This window comes from Phyllostomus discolor, chromosome 4, assembly GCF_004126475.2.
Source record: "Phyllostomus discolor isolate MPI-MPIP mPhyDis1 chromosome 4, mPhyDis1.pri.v3, whole genome shotgun sequence".
Lineage (NCBI taxonomy): Eukaryota > Metazoa > Chordata > Mammalia > Chiroptera > Phyllostomidae > Phyllostomus > Phyllostomus discolor.
The window spans coordinates 22,893,953-22,915,139 of NC_040906.2; the positions used below are offsets into that span (position 1 = coordinate 22,893,953).

A 21,187-nucleotide genomic window follows, 5' to 3' on the forward strand; every position below is an offset into this window, starting at 1 on the left:
AAGCACGCACCGATGCGGCCGCGTTTCGTGGAAAAGCACTTCCAACTTAATTGTGAGCTGAAGAAGCCACTTTTTTTTTTCATAGAATAACACCTTTATCTGATAGCACAACGGTCATGCTCTCAAAAACAAAAAGCAAGCCTGTTACTTCAAAAAAAAAAAAAAAAAAAAACTTGTATATTGGTTGCCAATGACACAATTCAAGCTATCAAGCTAAACATCGGGATTTGGGAAAACTTGTACTTCTTTTTGTGAGCTTGACAGCTTTTCAATACTTAAACATTTTTCTGGTAAGACTGGTGGTGATCCTAACAGAAGTTTCTGACACTTTATAAAGAAATGTAAACCAATACTTCCCAAATGACCAATGTATAATATTATTGCAAAATCATGTATAAGTAAAAGATCCATTAAGCATGCAAAATAGATCAATGGGTATTAATTTAACAAAGTACCTGCTGTAAGTTCATGGATATAATTTTAAATTCCACTGTAACTCATTTAACAAGCCAGCACTTGTGCAATTTTGGTATAGTGTCAAAGAATATCCACAATTATCTAAAGGCTTTAGAAATACACCTTTTTCTAGACACATATAGCTACATGAGACTGGGTCTTTATATTGTTTCTTCAAAACAAATGATTGACATGACTAAAATGATAGCAAATGACAGAGTATACATTAGAATCAACTGTCTTCTATTAAGGCTGACATTAAAGAGATTTGCAAAAAAGTAAAAAAATTATGTTAATACCATGGGTGATGTTTGTCCCCCAGGGGACAACTGGCCACGGCTGGAGAGATTTTTTGTCGTCACAACATGCAGCGAGGAGAGGGTGCTCCTGGCATCCAGTGAACACAGGGAGCAGAGGCCAGGGATGCTGCTAAATATCTTACAATGCACAACACAATCCACCGCCACAAAGAATTATCTAGTTCAAAATGTCAAGAGTGCTATAAAAATCGTTTTAACATACAAGGGACTTACTTTTAAATTCTCAATTTTAATTTCTAATACAAACAAATACTCACTGGGATCCACAATAACAAGCGTCCTAAGGCAAAAACAAATGACTGGCCTCAATAATGTAATAAAAGCACTCCATGGCTTACTTCAATGTCTACAGTTATTAACTAACACTAAACTTCATATCTTATAAATTTAATAGCTAAAATAATAAGGCAGATTTTAAAACTCACCTGTTCTTTATGTGGTAATATATCGCTAAGGTCACACTGTGGAGGAAAGAAAAATTGTAACATTGATTTTAATATGTTATGTCTGAAAACATATTTTAAAAGGGGTTTAGAATGGGGGAAGACCTTCCCAGCTGCCCAGTGGCCTTGAAATCCTCTTTCCGAACAGTATCATATGGGTGCTTGCACCCTTGTCTTAGTTCTTTGGCTTTTAGCAAAAATAGGGGAACCAAAATGCTAAACAACATGCTGTTAGAAGCCATGTTTACTTTATTATAACATATATGTGATCATATATTTCCTCTGTCATTCACCCTTCTACTCACAGAACCTCTTATCCTATACAAGTTATCTTTATTTGTACACATGCTTAAATTTAAGCCATAGAGTAGTTTTTATGCTTTTTTAAAAAAAGAGTTGTGAGGCCCTGCATTTCTGTCAATCTGCTTCAGTATCCACCTACCCACCCATTTCCTATCATTTTCCTAAAGGTAAATAAAGTGCTCTATACCAAATAAAATCATTTAAAATCACTTCTACACAATTATCAGAAAATTTAATAGCAGTTAAGAACCCACAAAATCTATAGGTCTAGCTATCCTGAAATAAGCAGTGCTAACAATGTAGCATAATAGTGTAATATGTAATAAATTACTTCAAAATTAGTCTAAAGTGAAATATTAATGAGCAGATATGTAAGTCTTCAGATACTGTGAAAAATACTGTATTCCTAAGTTATTCAAAGATATTGTGCATTAGGCAACAAACAGGTTCTCTTGGTTAAGTTATACGTATTCTTCTCCTTTTGCCCCCAGTGTCTAAAATGAAGCTTGAAATAATTGAGGGAAGGCAAATCTGAATTTTAAAACTAGACACCTAGAATATTAGCACTTGTAAAAAGGCTTATACCATTGTTAGCATCAAAGATGGATACTTCTATAGTGCTTCAAATAGTTTTATCTTCAAATTGATTTTAAAATCACAGACTTCATAAAACTTCAAGGATGAAAACGATCACTGAACCTTAGATAACATTTAATTCAACAACCCATTTTACAGAACCAGGGCTTAAAACGGACTTGCTTAAGGTCCCACCAATAGTAAGAAGCAGTTCTTTCTCCTACACTCTGATCAGACAGTGGTTCCCAAGCTTAGCCGTACACTGGAATCACCTGAGGAGCCTTAAAAGCTGCCTGGCTTCCACCCCTAGATGTTCTGACTTAAATGGCATTGGAAAGATTTGGTGTTGTTTTTAAAGCTCCCCGGATGATTGCAATGTGCAGCCAAGTTCGGGAACTCACGAATCAGGGTTAAGATCAGAATCACCCTGGATGCTTTTGTCCATGTAATCTCGCCTCACATCCTTCTTCGGTTTAAAGGCTTGTGAGAGTGAGCGAGTGTTGGGGGAGGAGGGATGGAATGCATGTTTTCAGAGATATATATTTTGAAAAAGGTTTCATAAGTGATCCTAATAAGGCTCACCCACCCCACTGAGAACAATGTACTACTACCCCATAATAAACATTCTTCAAAATCATCCTTAAAAGCCAATTAGCTCTATTAATTTTCTCAGTAAACTTTTATTTCACCAATAGTTAATGTACTGAATGACCATCTTCAAAACTTAATGAGAGCAAATTAAAACTTACTGAACTTCCAAGAATTAGATTAATTTGGAGAAATAACATAAAACTTACTTGTCTGAGCAAGGTTAATCTTTAAAACTACTTTTGAATTATACACTGTAACGTCAGAATCTTTTGAATTAAAAAAAAGCTACAGAATATAGCCAAAGTCCAGTGGGGTTTTTTTACTCATAGATTTGATGTCTTGGCTGAATAAAAATGCTCAGCGATTATTCTCAGTAGGTGCCACAGCTCAGAACTTTAGAAACAGACAAGGCTCAGTTTTTGCTGAAACACAATTTGATCTTAACTACTGTCATCAGAGAAGAAAGACACATGATTATAATCGTGAACATGCTATTTTTAATTGAAGTAAAAGTTACTGATACTTTAACTAGCAAAAAAATCTTGTATATTTAAACAAAATTAAGTGTACAAGCTAATTATATTTTTTAAGACTAAAAAATTAAAATCAGGGATGAGGCTATTAATATTTTTGGACAGCAGTTCCCAAATTGTGTTCTGGAAAATTAACACACATATTTGAAGGAGATACTGACAATGTTCCTTGGACAACCCCAGTGGGAGTACAGAATCTCTACATCCTGTTTTGTCTTTTTCTCTTTTAAGTATGCTTGAAAAGTTCATATTAGGATGTTTTTAAAGTGCATCTCCAATCGTGGACTAGGTGGTGCTCCCAGACCACCAGTAAATCAATGACGTGTTCCCATCATCATGACACACCGTTGGTGTCTGCTTAAAAAGAAACTTGACCATGGCTACATTTCCAAAACTTGACCTTTCTCATTTTTTTCTGCTGTGATTTTCTTATATATGGATTTAGATAGTATTTTGGATATTTATATATCTATACATATATAAAATTAAATTTAATTTATCTATGAAATTAAAAAGTCAGTTGAAAAAATTATATCCACATAGAAATTAGTTTGAAAAGTTATTCCTTAAGACTGGTTTGACATCTTTTCTCCCTCTTTGGGTCATAAGAAGAAGTGAATTTTTACACAGAAATAGTGTGGGGGGAAAATGTATGATGGAAACAACCTGACAAAATCTAATTAAATTTAAAGGCGCATACATTCTGGTGGAAATAGGGGACAAGCTGTACCTTCCTCCAAGAGTAGCTTCCAAAATAGTACATACACATTGTTTTAGGCCTTTATCTCATAAAGAAATACTTTTTTTCTAGACACATACAATAAAAAGCGTCTCTCCTTTTTATTATGTTCAGCAATGTCTAACCAACAGAAATACATCAAAGAGAAGTACTTTTTCTAGGATTTCTTATTTGCTAACTGGCTTTCCCTCCTTCCATCCACTCTAATATTAAAATGGAAATCGAAAACTCATATTTAGGTTCTTGAAATCAATATGTAATTGGCACCGGTTTCTTAACCTGATCACTGAAAAGGACAATCAAATGACTGAAATTACATATGGCTAGGATGCCTTCAGCATAAGGGGGTCTGTCACTCAGCCCTTGGCAACCTAGTTGTACTCACCATTGTATTGTGGTTCTAAGATTAGGCTGGCTGACTGTGCTGTCATCTAGAAATATTGTTGAGCATGAGCTACATTTTTTAGTAAGGTGCCCTGGAGATACCTGAAGGGGAAGGGAAATAGAAGAAAATGTCACGGTAAGTTAAACCTATAAATATGTGCTTTTTCCTTGGTTAAAATGTCAAACAATTAAGCATTAAGATTTTTCTTATACTCCACGAACTGCTTGAGTGTGATATCATGTGCAGCTCCATGGGAAAACCATTAGATAGAGACTCTTAACTTCCATAGAAAAGATTTGAGGAATAGACTATAAAATTCTTCCCTTGATATAGTACCTATAATCTGGCAGATCCTTATACATTCCCTTTATAATGCTGTAAAATGTTTAGAGTAAGATTTCAGTGTTTTTGTCTCAAGCAATGAAAAGCAGCTAAAATTTTCTATTTCTACTATTCATTTACTACAATAAAACATAACTCCTTATAGAATATTGAAGCAAGAACATTTTATCGCAGTAAATGAAAGCTGATGATAATCATTAGTTCAGGAGACAGTGTGACAAAACACGTGTCAGTCAAAGGTGAGTGTGCACCGGCGCTGCCCATTTGCTACCTAGCTAGGGAGTCAAAAGTCTCCCTGGGTCTCAGGTTCCTTATCTGGAGGATGAAAGAGTGTTGTTTTAAGATTCTTTCACATCTAAAAATCAGATAAAACAACTCTGAGAATTTAATACATTACTCAAGTGAGAACCTCAAAGAATACTGCCCATTCATTTCTAAATGTTATTAATTCAATTCTCTAAGTTATTTGACACTCATCACAACACTGCCTCACTCATGCTGCTCCTATGCCTACAACGCCTTTTCTTCCTCCTGTCCCAACAAGCTTAACTCCCTCCCCACTCCTCATCCACCTCCAGGGTACCTCTGCCAGTAACCACACTACAAAACGTCCCCCTTTCTGTACACTCAAGCATCTAGGTTACCACTTGTTACATGGCATCAGTTGCTTATGGGGAAGCCCCCTCATAAAAAAGTAAGTTTCTTGGCCTAGCTGGGTGGTTCAGTTGGTTGGAGTATTGTCCCATATACCAGAAGCTTGGGGGTTCGATTCCTGGTCAGAGCACACTAGAGGCAACCAATCGATGTTTCTCACATTGATGTATCTATCTATCTACCTACTTGTCTCCCTCCCTCCCTCCTTTGCTTGTTTCCTTCCTTCCTCTCTCTCTCTCCCTCTCCCCCCCTCTACCCCCCTGCTGCTTCCACTCTCAAAATCAATAAACATATCCTCGGATGAGGATAAAAAAAAAAAACCCTCAAGTTTCTCTAGGGAAAGGAGGACTTTTTCCCTACCTCCATCTAGCTGCTGAGCACAGAATCTGGGACAAATTAGGAGTTCACCTAGTATTTGACAAATTATTTAAAATTAACTACAACTGCAAGGTAAATCTTACTACAGATACAAATTAGAATGTATCTGTAGTGGAGAGGTGACAATGAACTTTTTGAGACCCTCTAAAAAATAAACTATCTTTAAAACACTTTAGAAGTATCCATTGATTTGTAAAAAGCCCAACAATAAAACAATAATCAAATACTGACATAGCCTAAACTATGTTAGGACAATTCTCTTCCTTAAAAGGCCAATAACTAATCCCAGTCACTGTAAGTAGTTGAAAGTAACAGTAGCATTCTTTAATATCAGAGAGTACAAAAAATGTAATATGCTTGGTTTTACTGTATTTTTTAAAATGAATTCAGATGAGCCTTCCTTCCTCATATTGACATAAAATAATTTTCATCACGCTGTCACACTTTCCCATCAGTATTCCCCACAAACACACAAAGGATGGGACAGAAAGAAAATCTAGTTGATGCCTCTTAAAATACAGAGCATTTAAAAACTGTCAGTAGACAATGTTGAGAAATACCTACAAAACACCATTTCACCTGTTTCAGATGTTTTACTGCAAAGGTACCTATTCCTTATAAACCAAAAGTTCCAGAGAACATATTTTTGAAAAGTACCACAATTTGGGGGAAAATTGTCCTTTAAGCAAGAAATGTTTCAGCTATAGCTAAGACTCTCCTACGTTCCTTAAGCTACAGAGTCAACATGTAATTTATTTTTTGTATCTCAAAAAAAACCCCAAAACAAAACAACGACAAATACAGCATAAAAAATGAATATTCATTTAAATGCTTTTATTCGAAATGGAAGGTTATATTTTAAGATCACTACTATTAAGGTGTAACATAGTATGTAATATACCATAATACAGTCAATTATGATTAAAAACCTGTATATTGGGGGAGTATAAAGAATAGGAAAAAATACACTAAAATACAGTTGGTAAAGCTTTGGGTGATATTTGCTCCCATTATCTAATTTGTTTTCTATTTTAAATGTATGTTGGTTTATCTTTGAATATTAGTGCTAAAACTTTTTGAATGTTTAATTAGATGTGGACTTACAACCCAATGGGGGTTCACTTAGTAAATTAGAAACACTGAAAACTTTCTAAGCAGTCCAGGCCTACTCCCTGCTATTCAAACTTCTCAGTATCGAGTATCTGGTAATCACTAGAGGGTGGCAGAATTAAGCTTCTGCAAAGCCTAGATATATATTGGCTGCCATCAGGTTAATTACCCCTCATATTGCTTAAAAATTTAAGACAAAAGTCCCTTATGGTGAAAGCCTTACTGTTGCTGGCTGACAACCTCAGTAAACTACACTGACAAACATAAAGATATGAAACACAAATACAAAAAAAAAATTAAACAGCCAAAATAATATTGACAATTTAGTGTTCTTAGGTATTATTAAAGTTGGTCACCAGAATTCACAGGGAGAAAGAATCATACTTTATCTTCATTCATTAAGCACTAATGACATACTAGATGGACTTTTCCAATCTTTACAAGGCAAGGAGTTGCTTAGCACACTTAAGGTTCAAAGGCAAAGACCAGAACAATAATCACACCTAAAACTCTAACAAGTCACAACCCAGAACTTACTACTATCAAAGGTCAAGTACCTGTTGAAATTCTCCCCCCACCCATGGTGCCTACTGCTCATTTTAACCCATTAAAAAAGCTAAAGTTTACTTTTTTCTCTCTACTTTTTCACAAGTTTTGAATATTAAGAATTAATGACTTAATTAAGCTAAAATTTTAGAACATTTTATGCATTAATGAAAACTGTTCCATCTATGTTGCACATTAATGGGACAATATGGCAGGATAAGCAGTTTGAATAGAATTCTTAATTAAGGCTCTGGCAGAAAAGTATAGTATGCTAATTATAGGTATAGCCAAAAATATTCTCTGAATTAATATGATTAATTACATTGAATTAAAACTTTAAACTCAGATTTACGCTTAAATATAGGTTCTAAATTTAAGTTACACATGGTGGGACTGACTACAAATCCATTTTCCTCTCCCCTTCCTTTTGGAGATACCTCATTAGAATTAAAGGCAAAAAGAAAAGGTTAGACACAATATAGAACAAACAGCAGGTAATTTTTAATGTTTGAAAGCTGAAGACTAGACAAAGGCCTGGCAAGTGACACAGCAGAACAGAGGAAGCACAAACTTGGTGCCTATAAGCGTGGCCAGGACGGGAACAGGAAGCCAGTTTATCCAACAGAACCAAAGGCAGGTTCGGAATTCAGAGGCTCGACCCCAAAATCCTCGAATGAGGCCTTGATATCAGTTAACACAAGTCCTGCTCATTCCTGGTGCTTCCATTCAGATCTTAAGATAGAGCCAGGGAGCACCGCACATCTGAGGAAAGCCAACAAGTAAGAGAGGTCAAAATGGGAAGGAGGAAATTAAGGGGAGTGATAAAATTCAGGAGGAGCAAATGAAAACTTTAAAAAAATAATTCTTAACCTCAAAAAGGCAAAAATGTGCATTGGTGAAAAAAGTGAATGCTATTAAAAAAGAATAACAATAAAAGAGAAAGCTATAAATTAAAAACAAGATAGACAAAACAAAGAATTCAATAGGAAGGTTGGAGCACAAACTCAAGCAAATCTCTTAAAAAGTAGAGATTTCCTTTTAGATGAAATGGAAAAGAGGAGGGAAAAACATTCGAAAATTGTGAAAAAATACTGGTCTAAGAGTTCTAGTATTCTGAGTAATACAAATACTAGAAAAAAAGGAACAGAGAAAGTATTTTTTAAAAATTCACTGAAATGAGAAAAGATCCACAGACTTAATGGCTGCAAAAAATGAAAAGGTACAGACCAAACCATACCATGAAATTCCAAATCCCAGGGATAGAGAAAGTACTAAAAGCATCCAGAGAGGAAGGGATGGGGAAGAATGACTAAAATCAGTAACATACAATGTATCATACAATATCAACAGATTTAAGAGCAATGTTGTACATGAGAAAACAGTAGAAATGTCTTCTGAACTGTAAAAATTAGTTTCATCCTAGAATTCTACACTCTATCAAATAGGAGGCATTTCAGAGAGGCTAGATCTCTAAAAACTTCTGCACAGGAACCCTTTGCCAGGGAAACGTGCCCCAGTAAAACAACAGAGTATAACAAGCCAAGGAAACAGAATCTAGAACACAGGGGATCCAACACGAGAAAGCAGTTATGTGAGCTCCTAGATGACTTCAAAGAGATAATTCGCCAGGAAAACGGGCACAGAGCAGGGCCCGGGAAAACCAGTCTACACACTAGAGTAGGATGATAAAAGGCTGAGGAAGGTTGTTTCCAAGAAAAAAATGGAACAAATGTGTTTAGCAGACAGAAAATATTTTTGATAGGCATGTGACAAATGTTACAACATTTGGGGGAAAATAGCTGTTAGGAAACAGGCAAGAGGATATAAATCAGGAAATTAATTGCACATACAGAAATGAAGAATTACTAAGTATTAAATTAATGTAGCGTAAATGTAGTATTTGTCTGGTAATCATCCTTCTCTTGTCAAATTACTAGATTGATAGGTATAAATTATTATTATTATTATTTTAAATCAGGGAGACCAGGCTGCTTATTGCACTTGGCTATGTGAGATCATGGCAAGAGGGGGATTGTATTATCCTGGAAAAGTGTATAAGTGCTCAGATTTCAGTTACATTTGAGAAAAGAATGAGGGTTATACAAGGAAATAGCGCAGTCAGAAAACTAAATGGCTTGGCAGTGAGAAATATTTGCATGGTCATAACAATGTAAATAGTGACTCTGATTTTCTGAAAACCGTGTTACATGTTGAGGGAACAGTGGGAGGGAAATAAGACCACGATAGAATAAGAAAGCGAAACTTTCACCTGTTATGACAGGAAGTAAATAAATAGTGCTGAAAATTACCTTAGCTATTACAACTTTTGTTATTTTTGTAAAAATAGTAAGATTTTAAAATTGAGGCAGATCTTTACACCACAATCATGTTACTGAAATTTAACTTAAATGTCAGAACTCTTTAAAAAAAGGCATTACTAAGCCAAAGGCTTTCCTGAATTTAGGAGTTTGATAATTAGAAAAACAAAGGAGATTTAGAAAATCTACAAAAAGACGTCTATGCTAATAGCACTGGGCCCATTATATTTTTTAGGAATCATAGCAGAAAACTTTTAATTCAAACTATTAATTTCTTACTTAACTTTTCAACTGTTTACTTACATGGTTTACATAGTTGTTCTTCCTCTTTTCTCGCACTGAGAATAAAAAAAATTAACTGATCAATTCTGATACAAATGCCATAGAAAATAAAAGTTGCTGATTATCTGACAGATTACCAACATACAAAATGAGACAAAATTCCGTTCCATTTTAAAAATAAGTTCCAACAAAATTTATAATTTAAATCACCTGGCAAGGTGAGTCCCATCAAGTAAAGAAAGCTAAAAACATAGTTTTTACTTTTTGACCTAACAGATATTCTGTATCAGGTACAAATGAAAGACTCTCCAGATAGAGAAGAAAAAGGCAAAGAAATCAGGCCAGGTGAGAAACTTACCTAATACATTTCACTTGTTGCATACTGAATACCCAGCACTCGTTTCTCATTCCACATTTATACCCACCTTACTTGAATCACTGGGATCTAAGAGCTGACAGCTCTCAGAACCAGTGTCTGGCGGGGCACTAACCCCTCCATGCACCAACACCCCTGAAAACATCCTGAACTACTTACTGGTAATCAATTAAAATACCTTACTAAAAAAATTAATGGGTCTTCACTCAACTGGAAAGTAACCTATTTAAATTTAAATTTTAAAATGAGTGTGCTACCCTAACTGACCATATCTACAGCACACAAAATCGACCTGCTCTAACAAAGGTCGGAAGGAGAATAAAAACTCTGAAGAGGGCCTTGGGCGGCATGTTTCCCACACCACCTTGTTGATGGACAACGGGCATCAGAGGCGCGTATTCCTTAGGACTGGAGAGAGGGGCACGGGCTAGTTCTCCCTTTTCTGTCTCCACTCTCTCTACATGCAAGCAGCCCATGTCTCTGGGAAAAACTGAGAAGCAATTCTAACCAAAAATGAACAGCTCAAGACAGGCAAAATACACATACACCATGAAAAGGCAGATCAGAACCCCCATTTTTTATTGTGCTGCATTACTTCAAACACTATGGAATCCTCACTTCTTGTGGTTCTGCTGTCATAATCAAGTGAAAAACTTGATCATGTGTGGCCTTTTAAGCGATTAAACTAGATTTAACATAACATTAACGAAAATAAGCAAGCAAGCAAGCAGAAGTGTTAAAATCTTGTAGTTCTGATTCTTATCCTGAGGTAAACAGGACACAGGGTCTTTACATGGGCTGAGGTTAACCTGGGAACCTCCACTGGGGATATGTTCACTCTGGTGTGTACAGTGTCACATCAGAATGAGACAGTTTCGAATAGTTCGAAAATTCTGAATACAAATCTGGATGTGAGATAGAATCATTTGGTTGAGCACTATGTTAAATGGGGCCAAAATTATAAATTCAATCCTTATATACAAACTGACTTTTTTGATTTGTTCAAATGAAACCCTAACTGTGACCTAAATCCTATCATTCATCTTTAAAATGTGTGCTCTTGGGAGCGAGGGGAAAGGACGCGGTTTGGAGAAACACAGCACACCTAAACCACGTGGCTGACTGATGGTACTGATAAGGAGGTGCGACCTGTGTGAGCACACAGTCTCCCCGTTCTCCCCACCGAGACAGTGACAACTAAAGGCAAGTGTATCTGTTATCACATATTAAAATAAAACAAGTAGATGCACGAAAAAGTGAAACATTTAAACCAATGTATGAGTTCTTTTAAATATTTTCTATAATACATAAAACAAAAACAGTTTTCAATCTTCTCAGAGGAAAAAAAATACTGGCTTACCATCTGTTTGAGATTTGTTCAGGAAAATCGTGCTTGCCCTCGGATGGTCGGAGGGGTTTGATTCCAAAGCTAAGTCTAATAAGAAGAGAAAGAAGGTATGTAATAACTTAGTTGAGTAGAAAACAAGATTTTAAAAACAGCTACACATCAATTTTAATAACTTTTAACAGTATTGGGAAGAGTTTTTAGTAATGACAAGCCAATTCTAGTCAAGGCAACAATATAAAAATTCTACTGGAAAAATGCAAAACTGTAGAATCTCTCTATACATATGGAATAAAAGCAGGCTATCTCTTAGACTTCTTTTTTAACTTGCACCTAAATAATCTACTCAACTTTTAGGTGAATCATATATGTGCTTTCCCACTTCTATTTATCAATTAAAAATATACGGTCACCTTCCTTTCTGCTGATACTACTAGCACATTCCAGGAACGGTCTCAAGAAGTAAGTTATGCTGTGGCCCGTATTACTGTCAGATACCAACTAATGTATTAAACATGCCAAAACCAAGTGGGTTGTTTTTGGCAAATATTCTTTAGACATTTAGGCTAACTCTAATTCCATTCAACAGATGAACTCATTTAGTTAGCTGTGGTTTACTTGAGGGATACTCACTGAGGAAGATTTCCCAGGATAGCATAAAAGCTCAATGTCCTAATCTATAGGAACACATTCATGATAGTGATCTTTAATACTTTCATAAAACTAATTTTTAACTTTTGCCCCCAATTTCCAAAGCTAGTCTCACTTCTTCCTTCTATGTCACATGATTATTTGGGGGTTTAATAAGAATAGTTTCTGGAGCTGATCATATGGCTGCTTGAAAAATATGTTTGCTATGCCTGTGTAAAAGTAGGTCTGCCTGCAGTCCACCTTGCACTAAGGTGGGATAACCTATTTCAGCAAGAACACAAAACAGGTATTTGAAAATAAAGTTTGTCACCATATGGAACAATAAAGTTGTCATTAAAACAAAACAAAAAAAAGAACCCTATGATACTCCTCAGTAATGTCCATCTCAAACCACTTAACTAATCTTGGAAGTGGACCAATATCCTAATAGAGGAATGGTTAAGATGATATTTCCCAAACCACATATTAATGGTTCTTTTTAAAAGGGCATTTGGTGATGAAATCTAAATATACTATGTCACTGGTTCTTAGAGAATCAAAATGCACATTAATGGGTTAAAAACTAATCAGTCTAGTGATGAGTAATGCCTAACTTAGCATTTCAAAAATCTATCTACCTAGAATCCTTTTTTCCCCTCCACATATACAGTTAGAATCTTGCAAAAACATAATTTGGGACTTCCTGGTTTAACGGGAGTCTGAATCATGCATTTTAATGGTGTGGCCAGCACTAGAAATTTATATAGCTAAACTAACTGCTGTATTTTCTAAAGAAATTCCTTCACTGAATTTCAAGTTTATTAAGCTGCTTTTGGAACAACTATTCCATTCAATATTTTTATATGAAAGTCCATAAAATGACTTCAAAGGTTTTTCCACACATTTAAAAAATGAGACACTGTTAGCTATTCAGAAAAATACATTAATTCAGTTGTGCACAAACTGACAGGCAGAGATTTTCACAGCTGCCACTAACCCAAAGCTTCTGAAAGGGTTCAAGACTACTTCCTACCAAAAATGAAGCAAATATACTGCCTTTGAATCTAAAAAATAAGCAGAAATGTTTGCAGAAGTAGCCATATTATGTATCAGTGCCTACAGCATGATAAAGATATTTAATGGAAAGTCCAGGAAAAGTACCGCAAACAGAGAAGCAGCAGGCTTAAACACACGCGTGCACACACGCACACAAGTGCATGCACACCCCAGACCAAAATGTACTGTTATGGATCTAAATACAAAAGAGCAAAAATAGCCCAAGAGACAAGGGAAAAAGTGGGAACTGCCCTACCCTATACGTAGGGTTCTGGGGTGGGCACATGCCCCAGAGCTGGCCAATCAATCAGAGCCAGCCTGGGACCTCTTCAGGAGAGATCAGCAGGAGTGCAGAATTGAGACAAGTTCTGAGAAGATCGTTTAATTTCTGGATCAAGGAATACCTTGATTTTTATTTTGTGAACTCTGATTTTACAAGTCAATATTTTTTTAAAAAGTTAAGCTATTTCAAGATAGATTTTCTTTAACTTGCAACTAAAAGAAACCTAGACCTAATTAATCAACAGTATTGACGACCACAACAGGTAAAAGCCATTTGCTCATTCCTTAACAAATATCATAAACAGAAATTTATAAGAGCCAAAATAATGCTTTGTTTAAAGTACCCACGTAACTTCACACCTGTCAGAATGGCCATCATCAATAAAACAAACAAGCACTGGCGAGGCTGTGGAGAAGAGTGAACCCTCACTTACTGTTGGTGGGAATGCAGACAGGTGTGGCCACTATGAAAACAGTATGGATGTTCCTCAAAAAATGAAAAATGAAACTAAGACCCAGTGATTTCAATTCTGGGAATATATCTGAAGGAATCCAAAACACTAATTCAAAAGAATATATGCACCCCTATGTTCATTGCAGTGTTACTTACAATAGCCAAGATTTGGAAGCAGCATATCTCAGAAAGACACTGATAAATTCCAACTAAATAGAAATGTCAGCAGTTTCTGGGCCAACTACTGAGCTCTTGTTATACTTAAGGCTCCCTCATTTTCTGAGCTGCTCTATCATCCCTACACGATACACTGCATTTACTATATATTGTATTAGTTTCATGGCCCCTAACACAAAATTTAGGTTCTAACTACACACTGATGATTTTCTCTCGCTGAGTCCACTTTTCACCTGAGTCAGGTAACTCCCATCCATCGACCTTGAGCTGGCCTGCCTCCCCAGAGGGTACACTGCATGCTCCTCTGTCCCACAGTCTACTGCTCCTTGAGTCTTGCTTCTGCTTTCCTAGCCCCTAACAATCCTAACTTGGGCCTCCAAACTACTTCTGTAGCTGCCTCTACCTTGGTTCTCAGTGTTGCCTTGTTTTAGTCATCAGTCCATGTTTAGTGACTGTGACTACGATGTGACACTTCATAGAGAAGTGACACCTTTCTTTATGCATTTCTAAAAGTACTTTGCTTAGTGTCTCAGACTTTAAGAACATTTTTGAGTTGCAATTTACCTCAATTTCATTTCACATTATGCAATGTTACTGTTTTAACCCTGAGGCTTAATTTCTTTAATACACTAAAAAAGAGGGGTGAGAAAAAAAGTAGTATCCCCAAAGCTGCTCACATAATTTGTCATTCTATAAATACAATACCTATGTGCCAGGTATCCTGCTCTATCAAGCCTCATTTTTCAACCTTAGATAATTCAAATATATACCACTCACAGCCTGTCTTCTCACACGTAAAACGGATATAATGCCTATACTACCTAACTCAAAATGTTGTTAGAATCAAATGAAATGCAAGAGCAATCTTACATATACTTAAAGCACAGTAAATGACAAAACGAAGTTTTCACAAATTAACTCAAAAGCAAAATGAGAGTGTTTATTTAGCATTGCATTGGAAAGTGTATGACAGGGTCACATGTTACCCATACCCAAACATTATCTTAAGTAAATATGTGTTTTGGCAACCCACTAAATGGAAAGGAATAATAGTCACACAAGTAGCAAGAATTTCTCCCAGTGGTTTTTTTTTTTAAATAAGCAAACACTTATTTTCCCTGCTTCTGTCATAGTTACTGTATGTCTTCTCCTTCCTTTTCCAATGTAACTTATCCTAGAGATTACTACAGAACAGTAAAAAGAGATCTTATTCTTTTTTATAGCTCCCTAGTTCTCTACTGTGTGGACATACTAGTTTATTTTATTATACCAGACTTTTACTGGACATGGGTTTTCCCAATATTTTTCTTTTGAAAATAATGCAACAAAAACTCTGTGAATATGTGGTTTCATATTTCTGAGATATGTCTTCAGGATAAATTCCTCAAAGTAAGATTTTGATTTATGCATCTGCATTGTTGTGAGATTATGCCCGCATTCCCTGCATGGAGTCGAACCATTCTGCAAGTCCATCAGCAATATGTGAAGGTAGCTGTCTGTTCACAGCCTTATCAGAGAATGCAGCACCAAGTTTATGGATATTCTCCAATGGAACAGAAACTGTAGTATAGTTTCTCTTGTATTTCTTGTGTGTGAAGACATTTTAAAATGTAATTTGCAATTCTTTTTCTGTGACTTGTCCATTCATATTTTTGTTACTACTTTTAGATTCACTTCATTTCTTTAGGTCAGCCTACTTCAGGCCTTTAATGTTTTTTGTTGTTGTTGTGGTTCAAGCTACTGTTGGCGCATACCTGGTCTCCCTGCTTCCACCCTATTCTCACACAGTAGCTCTCCCTTTCTCTGCCCCCCTCTTCTAAAACTGACATCATTTCCCTGCATACAATCCTCCAATGGTTTCCCATTACAACTACATTAAAATTCATACTTTTTTGTCAAGGCACACTAAGCATACAGGGTCTTAATCCACCACATTCCTCCCGGCATCCCTTTCCCTCTGATGAAGCATCCCCATGCCCTTCTGTCCCTTGCCTGCACTCGGCATATTCCCATCTGAAGAACTCTGCATGGGAGTCTCCACTCCCACATCCTCACATGGCTCCCTCTCAATGTCAGTCACTTAAGAAGAGCAGCTGTCTCACACCATCCTGACTTTCTTGTTCTTACATTCCCTTCCCCAAGGCTCCTCTAGAATGTAAGGGCCTGAGTTAGGGCAGAAGCTTTGCCCTGTGTATCAGTTTGTCTAGCATCTGTAATGGTGCCGGATAGACATCTAACGATTTCAGTGCACCAAGACCAGTTAAGTTTCTCCCAATTGTTCTATATCTTCTAAGGTTTCATCTAATGCCATCTTTTCTTTTATCATCTAACATCAGCTTTACTTTCAGATCTTAGCGCAGTAGTTATTCAGAACTAAAGACACAAGAACCACTAACACCTAAGAGTCCAGTGAGAAACCAATGACAACTTTAATTTGGGATTAAGAACATTTAATGTTAAAATACCTTAACTACAAAATGACACCCTAATGAAGTTATACAAAAGTATACCATCTGAATTCTACAGGGAGGTATAATGCATCCATTTTTATCTGTGACCCCAGGATACAGCATTATAATGGGGTTGTGTACAGTTTCACTTTAAAAGATGACCAACTATATAGGGTGAGTGAATGAATCATGCTCCAACCATTTGATGGTACGCTGACAGTTATTAAAAGGTGTGCAGTAGAGCTCCAGCAGTTGCATGAAAATACATCCTGGAGAGCTCTCTAGGTGACAAGCATAGTTCCAGGAGCTTTATGCCATTACTTCTCTTTATAACAAAAAGTTACAAAGCAGCACATGAAGAGTGACCATTTTTGTAGAATAACAAAATATTATGTTTATATGCATACAAAAGGTTCAGGAAACATCAACACCAAAATATCAATGAAAGTTCTGGATATTCTGAGCATAAGTGAACGACTTCAAATGCTTATTAATACTGTCACGCCACCACCCCCCACCAAAAAAAAAAAAAAAAAACCCAAAACCAGAAGAAAAGAGGGATTAAAATAGCTACTGGAAAGAGGAAAGGTCTGCTGCTCAGAGGTTTTTCCACCTAATATTGTCAATTCTGTCTCTACCAAAGTATCATGGGGAAGGGAGAGGAAGGGGTCACTGGAGAGAGCACCTTTAGCCAACAAATTAGCAAAGCTCATACGGTAAGAATGTAAAAGGCTGTATGAAAAGTTGATGACTAACAAAATTGGATGACAGAACCTTAGTGTCTTTTTTTTGTTAGCGATACTACCATTGGTTGTATTACATATACTGTTAGATAAAGGCAAGGCAGTAGAAAAATTTTAAGTCTACCTGAAATCCATACTAGGTTCTTAGGAATATCTCTTTGAAATGACTTGAAAAAATCATGTTCTTCTGTTTCAGAGCATCATTCACATATGATTTTGTGTAAGTAACCAAATAATTCAATTCTCCATTGTAGAAAAGCCAAAATGTTTTACATCTAAGTAGGTATTTCTTAGTTGCTAGGGAAACTGATATAAAATTGACTGACATAAAGACATTAAAAGCAAACTTTCCATGGGGTACTTTGTATTTGGGGTTCTGACCTGTTTCTAGGGAAACTTAATTATAGCAAATGTTGAAACTGAATTTCTTGTATCACTTTACTGAATTCCCCCAAAATTAAAAAATACATTGAAATGGAATTTTAACTACCATGTAAAACATAAAAGGTAAATTCTGTACTCGCAAACTCTATTTTTTCCAGGTCTTCTGATTTAACACTCCTTATCGTAGTCTTATGCTTAATCCTCATTACCTTACCTGCCCTTTACCAGCTTCTCTGAAAGTCCCACTGTCCAGGGCATTCTCGGCTTCACTCTGAAGTCCCCAGAACAAATTCTTTAAAATATATCAACTCATTTACCTGGTAGATTCATGCTATTTCATGACTTCCACTTTTATTCTTATTCTTCATAAGGAATTTAGGATACAGGATGGAGAGGTAAGTGTTGCTTCTGAGTTATGTACAACAATTCTGAATGGAAATAACACTGGACTAAGAGGCTCACTTTATGGAGAAATTATAAAATACAAACTGCATTCTAAAGGGTGCAAGCACCATGAGAACTCGATGTGGCATACCTAACCCCTCCACAGCAGTCTCTTCTGTTCAGTAGCTGTGTTACAGTCATTTCAGCTCTCTAAGTCACTGTTTCTTCATTGGCAATATAGGAAAAATGTACATGGACCTTATGTGTAGTTAGAAGGGCCAACTGAGATATACCTGGAAATGTGTTGTAAATCTTAAAAGAACATATAAAAGATCTCTCATCCACCAGTACCCACCTACTAACTGGTTTGTAAAATCACTCAGAGGTTTACCACACAGCACCAAGCAGAGCAGAAGTTTTCACAAGTACTTACTCGCTTTGTGTTTAAAGGTACAATTCACATAATTTGTTCCTTTGTTTCACATTTGAATAATTTGAAAAGGGAGTACTTCGCAGTTAAAAAGTCATGTCCACCATCTGGGTGAATCCACAGGCTTAGTTATTTTAACTTTTAAAGAATTTAAGAGCTCAATGAGAGTTTAAATAGAATAAAAACTACTGTTTTCTTTGTGAAATAATGAAATAATCTCTGGCATTTTAATGAAACAAATGGGCCAATGGGCCTATAATATCTTTACGAAACGTTGTTTTCTACTCAAAGTCTTCATCAGCCAAGTTGCTACCCAGAATTGTTTTAAGTCAAACATTTCATCTTCTTCTCCCCTTCCTCCCCACCCCCACCCACAGCGGCCCCTTCACCCCTCCCAGACTTTTGGTCTTCAGAACTTTCACTCAACATTCTCAAAGTTGAACAGGATTCTAAGAACAGGAGGGGAGAGGAAGGAGAGGGAGCCATGGAGACGAACATTCCTGTGCAGGATCTGGTATCTTGATCCCAAACCTTTATATTACAAATTAAAGTCTAAATTTGTTTGTGTTCTCTTTTTGAAACTTTTGACCAAGTCCCATGAACCACCCCACCTCTCTTTTGGAACAGGCAAAGTCAAAGTCTGTTAAGATCCTGAAGCAAGACAAGACATATTTGTGTCCAAGCGGGAATTTTAAAGTAAGCAGAACTCTGGATTCTCCTTTGCGGGGGGGCGGGGCAGGACCTATACCCTGCAGCGCTGGCAGTAACACTGCACGTCGTTCAGTTATTTTAAGTTCCCTCTCCCACATTTTCTTTCCTTCTGTGTTCAAATTATAGTAGGAAGGAATAAATCAGCTTCTATCCAACTAAAAACTGCCTACTTAAAAACACCATGTAGACTCTCCGATGCTAGTCTCTATTTTGGACTTAAAAAACAAATCCTAAAATGTTTGTGTCTGAGTGGGTGGGAGGCAAGGGTACCTACCACCAGGCCCTTAACCTGACTCCTTCATTTAGGCACCATCTGGATAGTTAAAGGTAGGGAGATCGATGAATACTCCAAGGTTGGGGTATTCAAGTTCTCACTGAGACAATATGCCAAAGTCTTTATAACGTCCCACCAGACGCTAAATAGAGCCTAAAACAGGCAGGGCGCAGGGTCTCAGCCTGGCTTGAGAAATGGGGATAGGGGCAAGAACTGAGCGTTTGGTAGTGAAGAAGGAAAGAAACTGGCCGGACGGGACGAGGAAAGAATAAGGGGTGTGGACGCTCGGCAGAACCAGCCTTCCTCCCCGGTGCCCAGCCCTGGGAAGGCCAGCTCCGGGCAGGAAGGAGCCCGAGGCGGTGGCTCTCTCCCGGGGGACCCTGGGGACGGCGGAAGCCAGAGGTACTCCCGAGACCTCCCGCCTGCTGCCGCCTCCTTACCGTCCGGCATCTCCCGGTCGCTTATGTGCTGCAGGTGGTGGCCCTCGCCGGTTCCCAAATCCAACTCTGCGGGGTCCAAGGCAGCGGGCGAAGGTGCTACTGCCACCGCGTCCCCAGCCGCCGCCTCATAGATCTCAGACTCGTAGTCCGGCTCTGCCGGCTCCGAGCGCCGGCTCAGCTTGGGGCTGGCACTGGGCTTCACGCAACAGGTCAGCGTGTTCCCCATGAGGTGTCTACACTCTTCGCCTCTGTCGCCGCTTTGGCTCACCCCGGACTCCTGCCCCCACCTCAGACTCCGCCGCGCTCGGTAATGCCCCCTCCCCCAACAATGGCGCGGCCGGCACGGGCAGCCCCCGGGGCTGCGCCGCACAAACAGGCTCGGCCTCGCCCGCTGTTCGCACGCCCGCAGGGCTGCCGGGCCCCGGGCAGGGCTCCGGGCCCGGCCGCACCCCTTGCCGTAGCGCTGCTACCGCCTCCCCGGAGTTGCCTAGTCTGCGAGGGCTGCGCCCAGCCCGACTTATTTAAAAGGGGTGGGGACCAGACGAGCGCTGAAAGCTACAACCACTGCGGGAAGAGAGCGCAGCCGAAGCTCCTCCTCCTCCCGCAACCGCCTCTTAACTGAAAGCCGTTGTCCTGTGTGGCAGCAGCCAACCGGAACGTGTGCTGAGGTCACCTGGTTAGGGGCGACCAATCACGCCCAGACCTCTCTCCACGCGGTCAGCCTCACAGGGAAGGGACGAGATCACAATGCCCCGCCCCGCCCCCGCCCCCTTGCGGCTCCGCCCCACAGCGCGGCCAGCCCCAGACTCCGGTTTCCATTCATAGTGGCGCCCCGCGTGCTTCCCGGAGCTTTCCGGTCCGAGGGAAGCGCCGGGGACCTTTGTTAATAAGAAGTCCTCTGTCAGTGGGCTCTGTAGAAAGGCCCTGTTAGTAAAGAGCCAACTGGTTAGCAACTCGGTTTCACCGGGTCTGACAGCTGACTAATTTGATGTATTACTCAGGGGGTGAGTAATACATCCTAATACACCCTAATTTGTTGACTTTTTTGCAATTAATGCTCCTCCTCTTTGACTTC

General features: G+C 38.2%; 1 protein-coding gene across 3 annotated transcripts in view; it reads right to left on the reverse strand.

Annotated features, from left to right (window-relative positions):
- The window catches only part of CCNYL1 (cyclin Y like 1), a 32,708-nt gene extending 12,054 nt beyond the window's left edge, over window positions 1–20,654 (reverse strand). The window contains exons 1-5 of one of the 3 annotated variants that reach the window (XM_036022968.1): window positions 20,113–20,654; window positions 11,713–11,787; window positions 9,998–10,032; window positions 4,347–4,447; window positions 1,202–1,237 (exon numbers count right to left, since the gene is read on the reverse strand). In XM_036022968.1, coding sequence (XP_035878861.1) covers window positions 1,202–1,237; window positions 4,347–4,447; window positions 9,998–10,032; window positions 11,713–11,787; window positions 20,113–20,338 — 473 coding nt within the window. In that variant the 5' untranslated portion in view covers window positions 20,339–20,654. Of the gene's footprint in view, window positions 1–1,201; window positions 1,238–4,346; window positions 4,448–9,997; window positions 10,033–11,712; window positions 11,789–20,112 lie in introns of those variants that run through there. The other 2 variants (XM_028510333.2, XM_036022969.1) reach the window with 2 other exon arrangements.
- Between the last annotated feature and the right edge of the window lie 533 nt (window positions 20,655–21,187).